We start from the raw sequence: 16,790 nt of genomic DNA, 5'->3' as shown, positions 1-16,790 counted from the left end.
AGACTTACATCTCACAGTTTATGTATCTGCTTGCTTATTTATTTCTAGAGCATTTCTAACCATAAACTTGTTCATCTTTGAGAAGATGGACACAATGCTCCTCTTCTCCCTCTGTCTCTGTCTCTCTCATATATACACATACCATTTATATTTGTAAATACAGATTTTGTTGCTTTTGCTCCAATGAAATTACTTGTACTTAAGTTATTTTCTAAAAAAGAGCAAAGAGGGGCACCGGGCTGGCTTCGTCAGTGGAGCATACAAGGCTTGATATCGGGTTCGTGAATTCAAGCCCCATGTTGCCCAGGGAGCCTACTTTAAAAAGTAATAATGATCACAGACCTGTGCCCCTGGGGATAAAAATACATTATATGTTTATAAAAAAAATAAGAAATAAAAAAAAATTTTTTTAAAGTAATAATGAAATAAAAAATAAAGGGGTGCCTGGGTGGCCTCAGTTGGTTAGGCTTCTGACTCATGGTTTTGGCTCAGGCTATGTGAGTTGTGGGATTGAACCCCATGTAGGGCTCTGCACTCACCAGGGAGTCTGCTTTGAGATTCTCTCTCTCTGCCCCTCTCCCAGCTTGTGCATTCTTTTCTCTAAAAATGGATAAGTGAACTTTAAAAAAAAAAAAAAAGAAAAGCGTGAAGAGATGGGTAAGCACTTTTAAACATAGGATTTGTGGTGTCAAAGTGGAAAAATTGAGGGCAGGATGTATTCCAGTTAAGACAAATGCAACACAACACAGCCCTTCCCTGTCCACAGCGGGGAGTGTAAACACTGTAGAAGATGGTGTAAAACAAACATTTCAAAAGCAAGGCAGAAAACATCTGGGGAATCTAATGAGCCATACAATAAGGAGAACACAGTTTGCTACTAAAGCAAATAGCCTGTTGTGACATACAGAGTGTGACAGCCAGAAGAGCCTTACAGAGTGCTGATCAGCTACAGGTTAAGTATCAGAGAAGAGTTTCCAATGTGTGACATGCCTGTGAGGGGGAGAGCACAGAGATCACCTGAAGAACGATAAAAATATATCAGTGGGATTTGGGAGCAGCCATGATTAGACAGGAGTAAAACCTTAAAGTTAGATAGACGATTTAACCTTGAAAGAAGTCCCACAGGAGAAGCATGTTGTCTTACCTTAACATTGAACATGGGCAATTTCAGAGGCACCTGGGTGGCTCAGTCGGTTAAGGGGCTGCCTTCGGCTCAGGTCATGATCCCAGAGTCCTGGGATCAAGCCCCGCATCAGGCTCCCTGCTCTGTGTGCTCCCCGCTCTCTCTCCCTCTGCCTGCGTGCCTATCGCTCCCCCTCCTTGTGCTCTCACTCTCAATCTGTGTCAAATAAAAAAAGAAGGAAAGAAAATGGGCAATTTCAGCGCCTCTAGGCATTTTATAACTGAACTCATTTAATGATTGTGCTCATTTCCTCATTCATGATTCATTCAGAAAATGTTTGTTGAAACCCTATTATTTAAATGCCTCCTGCACACCAGACACTGTTAGGGACAGGGAACCCCAAGGAGAGTGAGTTGTGGTTTCTGTTCTCAGAGAACTCGGTCTAATGGGGAAGATGGGCAACAGCATAAATCACTGCAATTTGGTGTGATAAGTACAAAAATGTAGCAGAGTGGTCAAGCGGAGTCAGGGATTGGCACTGAATTGCGATGCGTGTGATGTTAGATTTTTATCACAGTAGTGCCGTCTTCAAAGTTGTAAGGGAGGCAGTCCTGGGAACCGATGGAGGATTGACTTACTGGTTCTTGGGGAAATGCCTGGTATTTAGGAAGTGGCAGTGTGGAGCATGATCAGAAGACACTAAGAGATCCTGCTTTGTATCCCAGACCAGATTATCTTCTTCTTCGAGAAGTGCTAACGGGGGCTGCATGACGTCTGTGCAAAGCTCTGACCAGTACCTGCACTAGCTAACCTGCCCATACACGTGCTCACGTAGCCTGAGACCCTGTTTGGAACAACAAAGAGCTGGATGGGTCTGTCTTCGCCATATTTCTCTGCAACTGTTGAATAAATTGCAGTCTTAACCATGAGATGCCATTAAGGTTTAAGGGTGTTAAGGTGTTAAGAAATATATCTACGTATTTGGGAGAAGACAGGAAAAGATCCAAATTACACAGTTATAAAGGAAGAAAAAGGCATTAGCATAATATATATTGATCTCATATGTATATGGGTATGTGTGTGTATGTATATGAAATGAGTTGATAAGTGTCTGTGCAAGTACAACGTGTATTTCTAGAGAAAGGTGTAGCAACAGACAGCAGTGAGAGGGAAGGAAGAAGAGCTAACCTCTCAGTTTTTATTCACTGTTTTTCCATGTAGTCCAAATATTGACAACATCCATGAACTTAATTTTGTGACTTAAGGAAGAAATAATTGCCCATGGAGCACTAAGCACAGTGTTTGCATATGATGCCAATTAATAATTAATTGACTCTTAGGATGGCAAGAAAACATGACTTGCCCTAAAATATTTAAATCTGCATACAATGTCATATTGATTGTTTTAAATGAATGCTTTCCTCTGTCAAAAGGGATTTAAATAAATTTCATAAATTATGATCAATAGATTTTAGATTAAATATATGTTCTGCTTATTTAATCACTTAGGATTTAATTATTTAGAGCTAAGTTTTGCCCCAAAGATACAGATATAGAGAAAAGAAGGGGCACATGCACCCCAAAGTTCAGAGCAGCAATGCCCACAATAGCCAAACTGTGGAAAGAGCCAAGATGCTCTTCAGTAGACAAATGGATAAAGAAGATGTGGTTCATGTATACAATGGAATATTACTCAGCCATCAGATAAGATGAATACCCACCATTTGCACCAACATGGATGAAGTTGAAGGGGATTATGCTGAGTGAAATAAGTCAAGCAGAGAAAGACAATTGTCATATGGTTTCACTTATATGTGGAACATAAGGAGTAGCACTGAGGACATTAGGAGAAGGAAGGGAAAAATGAAGGCGGGGGGGTGGGTGGGTGCGGGGGAATCAGGGAGAGGGAGACAAACCGTGAAAGACTATGGACTCTGGGAAACAAACTGAGGGTTTCAGAGGTAGAAGAGTTTGGGGGGATGGGAGAGCTGGGTGATGGGTATTAAGGAGGGCAGATATTGAAATGAACTCTGGGTGTTAAACGCAAACAATGAATCATGGAACACTACATCAAAAACTAATGAAGTACTGTATGGTAACTAATGTTCCATTAAAAAAAAAAAAAAAAAGGTTGTATTGAAGAGGGAGGCTTCCAAATCCAGATTACAGAAGACTTTGCTTAGGCACCAGAAATTTCCATCAACTTTGATGGTTTTATCTTTAGAGTACTAAACTTTAAAAATATTTAGCATTCAGAGGCACCTGGGTGGCTCAGTGGGTTAAGCCTCTGCCTTCAGCTCAGGTCATGATCTCAGGGTCCTGGGATCGAGCCCCACATCAGGCTCTCTGTTCAGCAGCGAGCCTGCTTCCCTTCCTCTCTCTCTGCCTGCCTCTCTGCCTACTTGTGATCTCTGTCTGTCAAATAAATAAATAAAATCTTTAAAAAAAATTTAGCATTCACAGGTTATTATCGAGTTATCTTCTTATCACTGAAAATCAAAGTTAAATCTTCTCCTTTATGATATCCTACCCCATAATAATAAACAGATAGTCAGTAAATTGAAATTAAATTTAATTTTGTGGAACTTTTTATTATAAGAATTTGAAACACTGTAAGGAGATCATCTTTTATTATGTTCATTTAGTCATCCTTATTTTTATGAAAAGTTATGAATAAATTAAATTGAAAATCAAATTGTTTTTTGAAATGTACTGAGGAAATACTTTATGATGAGTTTCTCTCTATAAAAGAACAATTTATAATTTGAATTAGCATTTAAAAAATTCTCTATGGTGAGTTTCTTTGTAATTAAAAGAACCATTTAAAATTTGAACTAACATTTTCACATTTATCTTGTGAGTGAATTGGCCTTCTCACCCACTAGATTTTGCTAAAGCAAGACACTGTATGCCAAGGAGATAGAACAAATTGTAATCAATAATATCAAAACGTCAAAAGCTTTTCCTTTTTACATGCTGATTGTCTAATATCTTTTTTTTTTAAAGATTTTATTTATTTATTTGACAGAGAGATGACAAGTAGGCAGAGAGGCAGGCAGAGAGAGAGGAGGAAGCAGACTCCCCGCTGAGCAGAGAGCCCAATGTGGGGCTCGATCCCGGAACCCCCGGATCATGACCTGAGCCGAAGGCAGAGGCTTTAACCCACTGAGCCACCCAGGCGCCCCTGATTGTCTAATATCTTAAAACCTGTTTGTGCTGTCTTCATTTTTATTAGATTGACATATGGAAAAAATATTTTTCCTATGAATAGTATGATACATACCTACATTTTCTTGATTTTTCTTTAGACCCATATGTTTCTAAAATATATTTATGCCCATTTCCAATGCCGTTCTCCTAGAAGCTCATTTAAATGTGTAATGCATATTAGAGTTGATGAAGTTTGACATGGACTTTTTATAAAAGTTATAAGGCATTATAACTTAGAAAGTTATAAGGCAAAATTGAAGTATGATCCCAAATGATCAGCTTCTAGCAACCCTCTAATTGCTAATTCCTTGGGTATTTGTTTTGTTCATGGATCTTGGTGTTTTGTGGGTTTTTTGTTTTCTTAGTTTTTTTGCCCTCTTTTCTAAATTAAAGTTTAATTTTGAGGTAATCATATATTCATATACAGTTGTAATAAATATTATAGGAAGATCCATGTAACGTTTACTCATAGTTCTCCCCAGTGGTAACATTTTATAAAACTGTATCACATTCTCATAGCCAGGATTTTGACATTGATGTAATCCATCAATCTAATTCTAGTTTTCTGAGTTTTCCTCATACTCGTCTGTGTGAGTGTATGTGAGTGTAGTCAAGTGTAGATCATTTTTTCACACATTCAGTATCCATTACCAACAGTCAAGACAGCACATTTTCATCACCACAAGAATGCCCTGTGCTGCCTGTTTATAACCTTACATACATCCTCCCCCGTGGACTTTTCACATGTTGGGGATTTGATGGCAATATATTTTCTAGTTACATTTGGAGAAGTAACTGATTTGTCCTTTTCCTTTCGTCAATGTCTGCAAATAAATAATATTCAGCAACTGATCCCTCTGTGTTCATTGTTCTGAGTCGTGCATCTCCCTGATACTTGGCAAAGGAACCAGCATCAGAGGCAGGTAGCTGCCTTGGCTATGCACCATTTCTCCTTTTCTGAAGGCACGGGACCAAATCTACCATCTTTGTTTCCTTTTCCAGATTACGCTCGATTTGAGGCCAAAATCCATGACCTGCGCGAGCAGATGATGAACCACAGCATGAGCTCCGGGTCCGGGTCCCTGCGAACCAATCAGAAACGCTCCCTCTATGTCAGGTAGGCAATGGAGCATTTCGTACTGTGACCGGCACTGTGTGAGCAATCCAGCTTGGGAGATAAAAGCAACACCCTGTAGCTCTGGAACATGTGTTTTTATTAATAGTTCATCGCCATAAGACGTCAAGTTTAACCACTTTGAAGACGTTTTTGAAATGTTATTACATTACTTTTAACAAGTTGCTCTTTGAGAATGTTACGGTCCAGGGTCAAGTTCTCAGCACTGGTTGCAGTAAAAATAATGAAAAGAGATATTTTCATTCCTGATCATCTTAAATTGAATATATGGACCAAAACCTTAGACATTTTCTTACTGTCAATATACAAAGAAAATATTCTTGTCTCACCTCTTGATCTGCTTGATATATATTGCATGAACTTGGTGTATTGATTGAACATCAAAAGCACACTGCTAGAGACTTACATGCTTCTTCCCAGCAAGTGGAAAGACTTTCTTCTGTGGTATCTCATGATCAGTTGTTTCTTGGACTATGAAAGGTACCTATTCCTTGCCTGACAAAATTCATTAATACAGCTGGAAAAAAAAAGTGACTGATTGAACTTGAAAAACATTGCAGTCTTTCATCCCTATAGCTAACTACTGAATAAGATTCATCATCACTGAACTATAACGTGCACCTCTTCTTAATGCGAGCCTCCTATATTCCTTCCAAAATATACTTCATCAGTGCTGACTGTACTTTTTAAAGTAATATAAGTACTAACAACCAAAGGGGGGAATTGATATCTAATACATTGTCAAGGGGAATCTATGGGCCAGAGGAGGAACCATACCCACCCTCACTGCATTCTCCTCTCCTCACTTGGCCCCTGAATCTGGTCTGACTCCCACCTAAGGTCATATCCTCCTCACATGAAATTTCACTGTCTTTTTCTCGCATGAAGGGTATGTTATGGATACTAAATTGTGGACTTGAATTGATGTGCCCTGATTCCACTTTGGCTATGAAGTTTTCTTCTATGTGTATCAGGTAGGCACAGCAGGGCCAAGAAGGGAGCAGGATTCCAGATGGTGGCACATTCTTGATGGTCTTGAGTTGCCGGACCCCTAGAATAAGCATAGAGTCCCTCCTTATTCCAGGAAGTTCTAATACTTCAAAAACCCAAGATTTAAGATAAAAACAGGATAAAACAAAGCAAAACTACTTTTGACTATTAATGTTCCAAATTTGACTAACTGAATTTCACAAGGTTATTTGGATATACTGCAGTGTAATCCACAACACGAACTATTAAGAACCACCTTGGAACGTGTCTTGTAGTAAAGTCACAGATGTGACGGAAAGTAGCTATTTCTTTTCTCCTCACTGGCTTTATGTTGCTGGTCTTTGTGATGCAAAAAAAAATTTTTTAAAGATTTTATTTATTTATTTGTCAAAGAGAGAGAGGGAGCACGGGCAGAGGCAGAGGGAGAGGGAGAGGGAGAAGCAGGCTCCCTGCGGAGCAAGGAGCCCGATGCAGGACTCGATCCCAGGACACTGGGATCATGACCTGAGCCGAAGGCAGCTGCTTAACCAACTGAGCCACCCAGGCGTCCCTGCAAAATGTTTTAGTCTTGGGTAACGAATTGCAAAAAGCCAATTGGGTTAATAGGATAGAGAAAAATCAGTTAATGCAAATGAAATGGGTATATAGAATAACACTGGATGGAAAAATTATCATACTGTTATCTTATTAAAAAATAGAATGAATAAAAATATTAATGTACTAGAAAATTTTTGCTGAAAATATACTGGTAATAGTTTAGTCTTTTGAATCAAGTTGTGGATGGTTAGGAAAATTAAATGGGGTGATACAGTGATGGAAATGTAAAACTAGTGGACTTATTTGAAAGAGTAGTATTAGTCAGACCCAAACCTTTATTTTCTAAAATGATAAATAAAAGTATGACATATAAAAGAGATCAAGACTTAAGGTAATAAAGAATCTTACCTTGTATCACATTCTAATAGTTGGAAATGGAATTGGAAGGAGGACCTCTTTTACATGACACGTAAAAATTAAAAAAAAAAAATAGCTGACACTTCCTGGGAAATTCTCCAGATGATCTCTCCACTATACAAATAATATGGTATTTGTTTTCCAAATGTATAATTATTAATACTTTAGTTAGTATCTAGAGGACTGACCTTAGCATCTAAAGGACTCTTAGAGGCATAACATTGGAAGAGGTAGGGGACATGCATAGAGTAAAATCAGAGGAAAAGAACTTTCAAGACCTCCTCCACCTCGGCCTTGTTCTCATACGATGTGCCTACCCCAACAACAGCAATGAAAAGGCAATCAAATAGAATGAACTAGCAAGGCCTAAGGGGAATTCTTACTAAAAATGATCCAGCAACTTTGTACCTTTGTCCCCCACTCTTTATTTTTTACAGAGGGGGGTGGGTTACACCAAATTTAGCTATAGGATTTTCATAGTGATGCTTGCTTTATCTAGAGCACTGGAATAGGGCTGGTGCCAGTTGGTTGTACTTATTTTAGAAAGTCAACTAAGTTCCTCTCTCAAAATAAATGAGTAGCAGGATTTCTCTGATTATATAAATATCAGATGATAAGCATGTTTCTTTAATCTCGGAATGACATCCTGGAATATTATCCTGCGTAGCTTTATGGAAGTCTAGGGCTGGATGGAATCTTAGCCAACCCCAGATCCATGGCTTAATTGACAGGACAGGAAACTGAGGCCCCAGGAGGGGAAAGATCTGCCACAGCTCTTTGGTGGCAGAGTAAGATCTTCTCTCTGCCTTCGCACTCCGCCTCCTGAGGGCTCAGCTTCTGCGGTATCAGCTGTTGAATGCATTTGAGCTGTGATTCCCAGTCTGCTTCTGGCAACACAGCCTGCAACTCTTAGATGAAGAAATAGGTTAGCCAAGAGGAGAAACTCAAGCATAAACCCCTGAGGGTTACACAGGATAAACTGCACTGCAGGACATATGGGATTTCTTTAGTTTTATTGGTATTTTTCCATGAAGCCAAATCCTAAACCAGAAAGCTAACAGCCTCTCTTTGTTCTGTGATAAACAGTTCAGCTGACTTGTAGAATATTTGTGCCACAAAACCACCCCTTCCCCTAGGAGTTGCCTCCTCTTCCCTACACACACACACACACACACACACACACACCCTCCCCCATCTCCCCACCCCACCCCAGCTGTGTCTGAGAGGCTGCGTCTTCTCAGGATGCTGCGTCTTCTCAGGATGCTGCATGAACTGGCCTCATTCCCTCACCAGAAGTAGTCCTCCCAGGTGATAGCAATTTGTTTGCCTGAAAGTGTCGAAAGGAGGGAGGGGGATTCCGCACATCCGAGCCAGGCAGGATTTCAGACTTGAGCCAACCGTCTCTATTTTCCAATCTATTTGTAATATTTTCCTTCCTTGAATCTTTTGTGTAAGGTGCCTAAAGTGCTTTGGTGGTGCTATGCAAATGGAGTTGATTGCTGCTTATGCTAACGCTGTACCTGTTCTGTGCGAATGATTTGGATATATTTGATTTACTAGGCTCTTTGCATTGTGTATTTCCTGCATTGTGAAACACAGAGCTGTAGAACTTAAAAGTAAATAAAATGTAAACAATTTGAATAAAATATTTTTCAAAATGCTCCACAAGTACATTTATGAATTCTTCAGACATAGATGCACTTGGGCTCCCGAGCCACCTCAATACAGATTTTTTTGCACGTGTTTCGAGGCTCTGTGGGCAGATGGAGCTCTCCCTGCCTCTGAGATATGCACTCTTACCTACCAGCTGGTGAATACATTCCTATGACAGAGAGCAAAGCTTTTCCTGCTACTAATAGGAATGGACCTTTATATTAAAATGCTACTAAGAAAGGTCAGAGATGCAGGTGCTTGAAATCACACAGAAGTGCAAACAGCTAAGGAAAGTGCCTTTCTTAACATAAAGGAGAGCAGGAGTACCCAGGACTTGGAGAATCAGGAGAGGAGGAAAGAAAAGCAGCCAAGTCCACCAATGGGAGTAAAAGATCGCAGGAAAGAGTGAAGCCTGGCCCATTTTCATTAGTTAATCAAAGATATCCATTTTGAGAGCTTAAGTGAATAATCTCTCTGTCTTGAATTTGGGTTTAAAAGTCATTTGCTTTTATTTATTTGTACATTAACAAGTTGTTTTGGAGTGTATATTTTGTGCCAACACCCATAATGAATACTGAGGACTCAGCCGTAAAAGTCAAAGTTTCTGGGGCGCCTGGGTGGCTCAGTGGGTTAAAGCCTCTGCCTTAGGCTCAGGTCATGATCCCAGGGTCCTGGGATCGAGCCCCGCTTCGGGCTCTCTGCTCCACGGGGAGCCTGCTTCCTCCTCTCTCTGCCTAGTTGTGATTTCTCTCTATCAAATTAATAAAAAAAAAAAAAAAGTCAAAGTTTCCTGTCATAAGAACCTTCCATCCAGTGGGAAAAACAGATGAGAAGAAGACAATCACAGTGCAGTGTGGTGTGAAAAATTATCTCTAGAAAGACCTGGCACCTTCATTGCTTTGTAATGCAAAGATACCCAAATTGGTCCTTAAAGATCTTATGTGAGTTAACTTACACGTTTTCAAGTCTTTTTACTCAAAGTAAGTAAAACATTCTTCATCGTGACCCAGTAAATACATAGACAAAGCTGGAAAACATTTTTTTATTAAATTGTGCTTTTTATGTAAAGTGGATTTTATTGTTTTCCATTCCATTTGTCTCCCTTCTTAAAATGAAGGCCACAACTCATCAACTTGATTTAATAACTCACTAATGGGTCACAATGTACAGCTTGCAGATGGAATAAACTAGAAGGGGGCACTCTAGGCAGATGAGACACTGTATGCAGGCAGGAGAGCACACCTTCACTGCATTACATGGAGCAAATCTCTGGGCTGGTGTTTCAGCCATCTTGGTACAGATGAGGAAGTGGAAGTGAAGGGAAATATTTGTCAAGCACCTTCTGTGGGTCACCTGTTGTGCTTGTGGTGTTATACAAGTGTTTTCCCAGGTGGTTCTCCCAACATCTTGAAGAGACATGGAATGTTTCTTCTATTTTACAGATGAGAAAACTGAGCTTCACAGAAGTTAAATAATGTCCCCAAGATCACAAAGTTAGACTGGATGTAAGCATAGACATTCAGGTCCTGTGTGGAGGGTAGTGGAGAACAGTGTTTAAGAGCACAGTTGCTGGATTCTGTCAGACAAAATTTGAATCTTGGTGTTGCCACTTACTAGTGCAAATGATTTAGAGGACAGCTCAGTCTCTCTGGCCTTGGTTTCTCTATCTGTGAAATGAGAAAAATAATAGGATACCATAAAGTGGTCATGAGGACTAAATAAAATAGTGAATTTAAATACCTGTCACATAGGAAATAATGGTGATAATTAATTCACCATTGATTAAATAATGGTGAAATTAATTAGTGATATTTATCATATATTATAAAGGCAAACTTTCCCCTGCAGGACAGAGAGACCATAGAATTGGTCCTGAGCAAACTACTGTTTTCTCAGCAGAGAGATGAGACACTCTTGTCCCTTTGCTTTCCTTCAGCAAGGGAAGGAGGACAGACTTTCTGGAGCCTTCTTACGTTTTCGCTCGTCTAGACCCCGTGAAGGCTGAAGGGAACCCCAGGATTGCAGGCTCCAGAATGCCCAGCTCTGTCAACTCACCAGACATCTCTCATACCCCACAAGAGTCTACCCAGAAGCGGAATCTGCAAAGTATTCAGCCGAAGCCACAGATGAGAAGAGTCACTGTGCTTACAGCTGGCCCCTCCAGTTTGTCCTCGGTATCCCTAGCCCATGATTCTTCCACTTCTCTACATTCTTCACCCCCTCCAAACCCTCTGAACACCTCTTGCTGCTTCCCAAGACAGCTTTTCCTTCAAAGGCTCTAATATGACAAATGCTCTTAGGTCTGCCTCCTGCCTCATTGTTTAACATAAGGCTTTCATGCATTGATTCCTCAGTGCACTGATTCTTGCATTCAATAAATATCGTTTACATACGTTCCTACAGTATACCAGTCTGTGGTAGATGTTAAGGATACAGAGATGAGTAAGAACACACACCTCCTTCCCTCTGAAGACCCATAGTCCGTATCTGTAGACTTATCAAATAGTGGGTAGATCATTACTTCCTGAAACCTCATGTGTTGTATGCTTTGCAATTGTTATCCTTTTTTAATCTTTGCAGTATGCCTGTTAGGCTTCCTATAGGGACACCTGCCCAGAAGATCACTGGTGTTTAAAACTCATCTGTTAAAATACTGATCACTCTAGTCTTTATTTAAAGTTTTCATGGTAAAGGCTCTTGAAATGGAAACACCATTCAGTACTAGACCTGCAAATTCCAGTTAATGTCTTCATTTTATAATAATAATATTATTATTTATTATTATTTTATAATATTATTTTATTATACCCTTAGTGCCATATGCCACAGTGCTTCGCATAAAGAAGTTTCCTTAATAAATATTTGTTGAATGAATTAATTCCTAGACACTCTTTCCTAGGCAGATGAAAAAGAAAAAAGTAGAATTTAAGTCAAGATCTTTGAACAACTAGTCCTATGTAAGTTCGATACCAACTGAGCTGCCACCAGGTCCATGGAGTCCATGGTGTTCCTGAGAACACAAGCTTTACTTATTGGTGCTGGGATTTCCCGGAAACATCTGGCAATACAGAACCTTTCAGGCTGCTTCATTTATCTGCTTTACTCTGTGACTCTCTTTAAACTGGGGGCTAATTAAATAATAGATTTAGACCAACACACACAGAAAATACCCTCTTACTGAGAGGACTTTGGGTCTCATTCTCAATACCCCTAGTCTTCCAATTGGAAGTTACATCAAGGATGGTCTTGAGACAACAAATTCCACTCAGGATTCTTTATCCTGATGGGTTTTTGTTCTAGGGGAAGGATGTTCTCACCTGATTGATTTTGTTGGGTAGGGAAAGCTCATCATCATATGGGTAAGAGACTCTGGTCTTTTTTTCTTTAAACAGTAGCATACCCTTCCACTCTACTTCCTGCTGTGGTGTTCTGCTGGTCAGTAACCCGGGGGTGGTAAGGAAGAATGTCAAATGGAGCCTGTCAGGGGACTTCACTCTAGTATGAAACTGCTTCTGATTTCACATGGCTATGGATTTCTCAAAGACATTTAAGACAAAGCCATGAAATCTGTGGACTTATCATAAGTCAGAATTTTACCTTCCTTCCCTCCAAACTTAGACCCAGTATGCTCTCAGCAGCATTCCCAGAGGACCTATTACACTCATCTGCTAGTACCAACCCAGTACTAGCCCAGGGCTGGCTGACGGTGGCATTTGTATTATTTCTCAGTCATTCACTCATATACTCTTATTTAGCAAAAGCATCATTTATTCATTCAGAAAGATGCTGTATTACAGCAAAAAAGGAAGTCTAAACTGCTTGGATTAAGATTTCTTATCTCTCTTAGAATCTTACTGAGAGAGTCATGGCCAAGTATGTGAAACAGTTGAACAGGATGAAGTAGAAAGTCTAGAGAAAGTCTAGACTTGGGAAACCAGAAGGGGTCTGGAGAAGGTACTGAAGTGTCTGGGTGGCCTGCGTATGTCACACTGGAAGGCCAGAGCTCATGTGCCAGGACTTCTCTCCTGACTTTCCACACCACAGTGCTGTGCCCCGTAGGATTACTGGCTCCATTCTACAGAAGACCAACAGTGCAGAGGCTCAAAGAGGCTTAAAAAACCACTTCCACAAGTGCTCTGTGGCCAAGCCGTATTCTTTACCCTGATGTATCTCTCAGTGAAGCCCATGAGTGGATTGTCCTTTGATAAGTAAAGATGAAGTTGACCCTATCAGGGCTCAGGTTAAACTCATATCGATCAACCTTCCATTTGGTTTACACTTTATACTGATTTTCTCCCAATAGACCTGGCTTCTGGTCCAGGCTTCAAAGTTTACTGATCGCTAAAAGGGAATTCTCATTTATAAAATGCATGTAATACCTCGTTCACAGTCTTGTTGTTAGGATAAGTTAAACTAAGTCTATAAGAGAGCCTGCCAGATGGGACTCATTAGGTAAAGGGGAGGGCCTGTTACCCCTATAAGTGCTCAGAGCCTACCTCCTAAGCCAGTGCCTCCTTTGAAGCAGAATAGAATTCGATTCTTCATTTATACTTTGAGACTCATTAGCATTATGCTCACTCTTTCAGGCATTTGCATTTTTAATTACATCTTTAATTGTGGAATAAAAGGCTTTGTCTTCAGGCAGCTAATTTTATGCCAGAAATAGAAAGGAGGAGGAGTCACTGGGGATCTAGGGGAGTTTTCTCCTTCTCTGGAAATCACAGCCTGGCCCTGATTTTAAAAGGTTTTTAATTTTTAGATTTCTATGGAAAGAAGGGCAAAAGATACATGGGTGGCCTTTCCATTGACCATTATGCCAAAATCTAGAATCTTTTTTTCCTCTAACTCTATGCCAAGATCTAGAATCCAGGTATCATATTTTTATTAATGGTGCACCCTAATTCATTCACTCGCTCATTCATTCATCCAGAAACCCTTTTTTGAGCTGTAACTACCCACCTCATACTGCACTGTGCTCTGTGGATAGAAAGATTAGTAGGACATCTCTTCTGTCTTAAGTTGTTCAAGGGTCATGCTACCACCTAGCTTCTGCCCCCTGCCCCCTCATCTCTAGAGGAGGTGCCTGTCCCTTTAGACCAAAATTACTGCCTCCTACAATAATCCAGATAGCTTTAGCCAGAAGAGAGAGCAGAACATTAAAAGATGGGACACAGAATGCTCACAGGAGGGACAGGTGACAAGCGAGGGCATGGAAGAATTGAGGGAAACTTACCTGAAATCATGAGGTTAGGTTAGGAGAATAAGAGTAGACTCTAGCTGTTTGCTCTTTAATCTCAGTGCCTGGTACATTATAGGAATTGGTAAATACTTGTTGAATGAAGTTTTTGAGTAGCAGTTGAAGATGGTGATTAGGGATTAGGAAAACCATCAACAACTCAGCGCTGGCTGAGTGAGCTCCTGCCCCTCTGTGTTCCCCTGAACCACGCAAACTTCTCTCTTCAATCCTTCTCACACTCTCCGCTTCCTACCAGTTGATTCTCCTGTCCCCTCCACTGGACTGGATGGTGATCACCTCTCTCAGATGGAGATTTGCTTGGTTACAGCACAGTCTGGCAAATGGTAACTGCTGACTCAGTCCAGTGAATGAATTATGGATGTCCCAAGATTGGAGAGCATTTAACTTTAATTAAAATTTTACTTGATTACCTCATGGCTTGCAAATGGTTCCCTGCCCAACAAAGGTCTTTGTGCCTTCATGATCATATGAGTAAGCAGCTCTGTTAAGTAGTGATAATCATCTCAGGCTAGGTTGGGTGTTTTTTAACCATTTAGCCAAACAAATGCCATATTTAATATAGGTAGAATTGAACTTCAAATTCATTTTCCCTTTTATTATAAACCAGTAATAACTAACAATAACAAACATAAGCAAATGCTTTTAAAATACTTAATCATAACCATAATAAATTACAAATTGTAATTGCATCATACTCTGGGCAAGCAGTTTGGAAAGCACCTCATGTGGGTTATTTTATTTAATTCTCCAAAAAACCCTGTGAAATAGGTGCTGGGTTTTTTTTGTCCCCATTGTAAAGAAGAGAAAATGGAGGCCAGGTTTAAAGTTTACCTATAAGAGGCTATGATGGGACTAAAATCTAAGCATGTTGTCTTATGCCCCTACCTGCAGTGCCGTGTGGCTTTCTGGAAGGACTGTCAGGGATTTGATTCAATTTGATACGGTACGTCTGTTAAGTCGGTCTTGTTTTCCCACAGTTTTTGGCTAAGGAATCTGAGGCTCAGAATATTAAGCTCCCTACTCTTTTCTCTAAGGATAGAATAGTGCCAGGACTTTGGCTCAGTCCACTTGCTTCAAAGATGTGTAAAACACATCTCACATGTGTCTTTGTTTAATGTTTGCTTTGTGTTTCATTTACTGCCATGTTATGTAGCACATAATTTTTATAGAACTACTTTTGCTTTATGAATGTTGTTGTATGGGCAGTTGAATAACCTCATCACCTAGATCTGCCCCCGTTTGAGGACACACAAAGCATGCAGCTTTGTGATTAAATTGAGTGAGTCCATGCTGAGGTATGGCAATTCGAACTGGATGAACAAGGTCCCTGCCCCTCTTTGGCTCAGACAAATTCCGCAGCCTGTGTAGCACATCAAGGAACACAACTGAAATGCCTGTCACACATAGTGCCCCACCTTCTGGGGGACCTACAGCCTCACACCCACTACCACTGCACACCCACTACCAACCACGCAATGTGTGGAGCCCAGTGCAAAGTACAAAGGTGCAGTTTCTTGTTCAAAATTGAAGAATATCAAGATAGTGAGACCAGACCATAATACTCCAGCACAGGACATGGGTCCCACACCTTGGAAGCCAGTCCTGCTGACACCTGGATTAGGACATTTGGCTCAAAGCTGAAAGCACGTGTGTTTTTCTTAGTAAAGCATGCAGTACATGAAACTATGAAGTCAGCATTGAGAACGTTTTCAAGGATCCAAGTTTTGTCTTTTACCTGCAAGAGTACTTTATATAAATTATCTAAATGCCTGATTTTGTGATCTGTGGAAACACTCTGTGCCAACCCTCTTAATGCCTAAGAAACTTTAAATTCCCACTTGCTCTGAGCTTTCAACAGTGCACTTTGAGTCATCTCTCTCTGCTGAAGTAAATCTTCCAGAAGCTAAGTAGTGTCATTATTTCACATTTATTTAGCACTAGCAGTACATTTTCATCTTCCTGTTCTGCAAATTTCTGCCCCCTTCTTTGTTCCTTGGGCCTAAATTTTTAAGAAAATGCACAGAAGTTTCTCAGAGAACTATGGAAATCCCTGGAACCTGTGGGTGTTGGTGTCCTTTCCAGGTGTCGTTTTCTAAATGCAAAGGCTGTAGGACTTCCAAATTCCCCTGACCAGCAATATTAGAATTAAAAAAAAAAAAAATCGGGGTCCTGATGTGGGATTGACAACCTGATTTCACCACATAAGAATTTTAAAGATAGGGAGGGAGTCAAGATGGCGGAGAAGTAGCAGCCTGAGACTACATCAGGTAACAGGAGATCAGCTCGATAGCTTATCTAAACATTGCAAACACCTACAAATCCAACGGGAGAGTGAAGAGAAGAAGAACAGCAACTCTAGAAACAGAAAATCAACCACTTTCTGAAAGGTAGGACTGGCGGAGAAGTGAATCTAAAACGACGGGAAGATAGACCGCGGGGGGAGGGGCCGGCTCCCGGCAAGCGGCGGA

The 16,790-nt window shown here is 40.4% G+C and overlaps 1 protein-coding gene across 15 annotated transcripts in view; it reads left to right on the top strand.

The window, feature by feature from the left end:
* DLG2 (discs large MAGUK scaffold protein 2) overlaps nucleotides 1-16,790 on the top strand; it is a 1,573,258-nt gene that overhangs the window by 1,412,647 nt on the left and 143,821 nt on the right. For all 15 annotated transcript variants that reach the window (XM_046015622.1, XM_046015636.1, XM_046015625.1 and 12 more), the window contains one exon: nucleotides 5,336-5,450. In XM_046015622.1, coding sequence (XP_045871578.1) covers nucleotides 5,336-5,450 — 115 coding nt within the window. The remainder of the gene's footprint in view (nucleotides 1-5,335; nucleotides 5,451-16,790) is intronic.

The sequence above is a fragment of the Meles meles genome, chromosome 8 (genome assembly GCF_922984935.1).
Source record: "Meles meles chromosome 8, mMelMel3.1 paternal haplotype, whole genome shotgun sequence".
In the NCBI taxonomy this organism is placed as follows: Eukaryota; Metazoa; Chordata; class Mammalia; order Carnivora; family Mustelidae; genus Meles; species Meles meles.
Note: the sequence above shows the minus strand (reverse complement) of the source record. Positions and strands in the feature narration are given on the sequence as shown.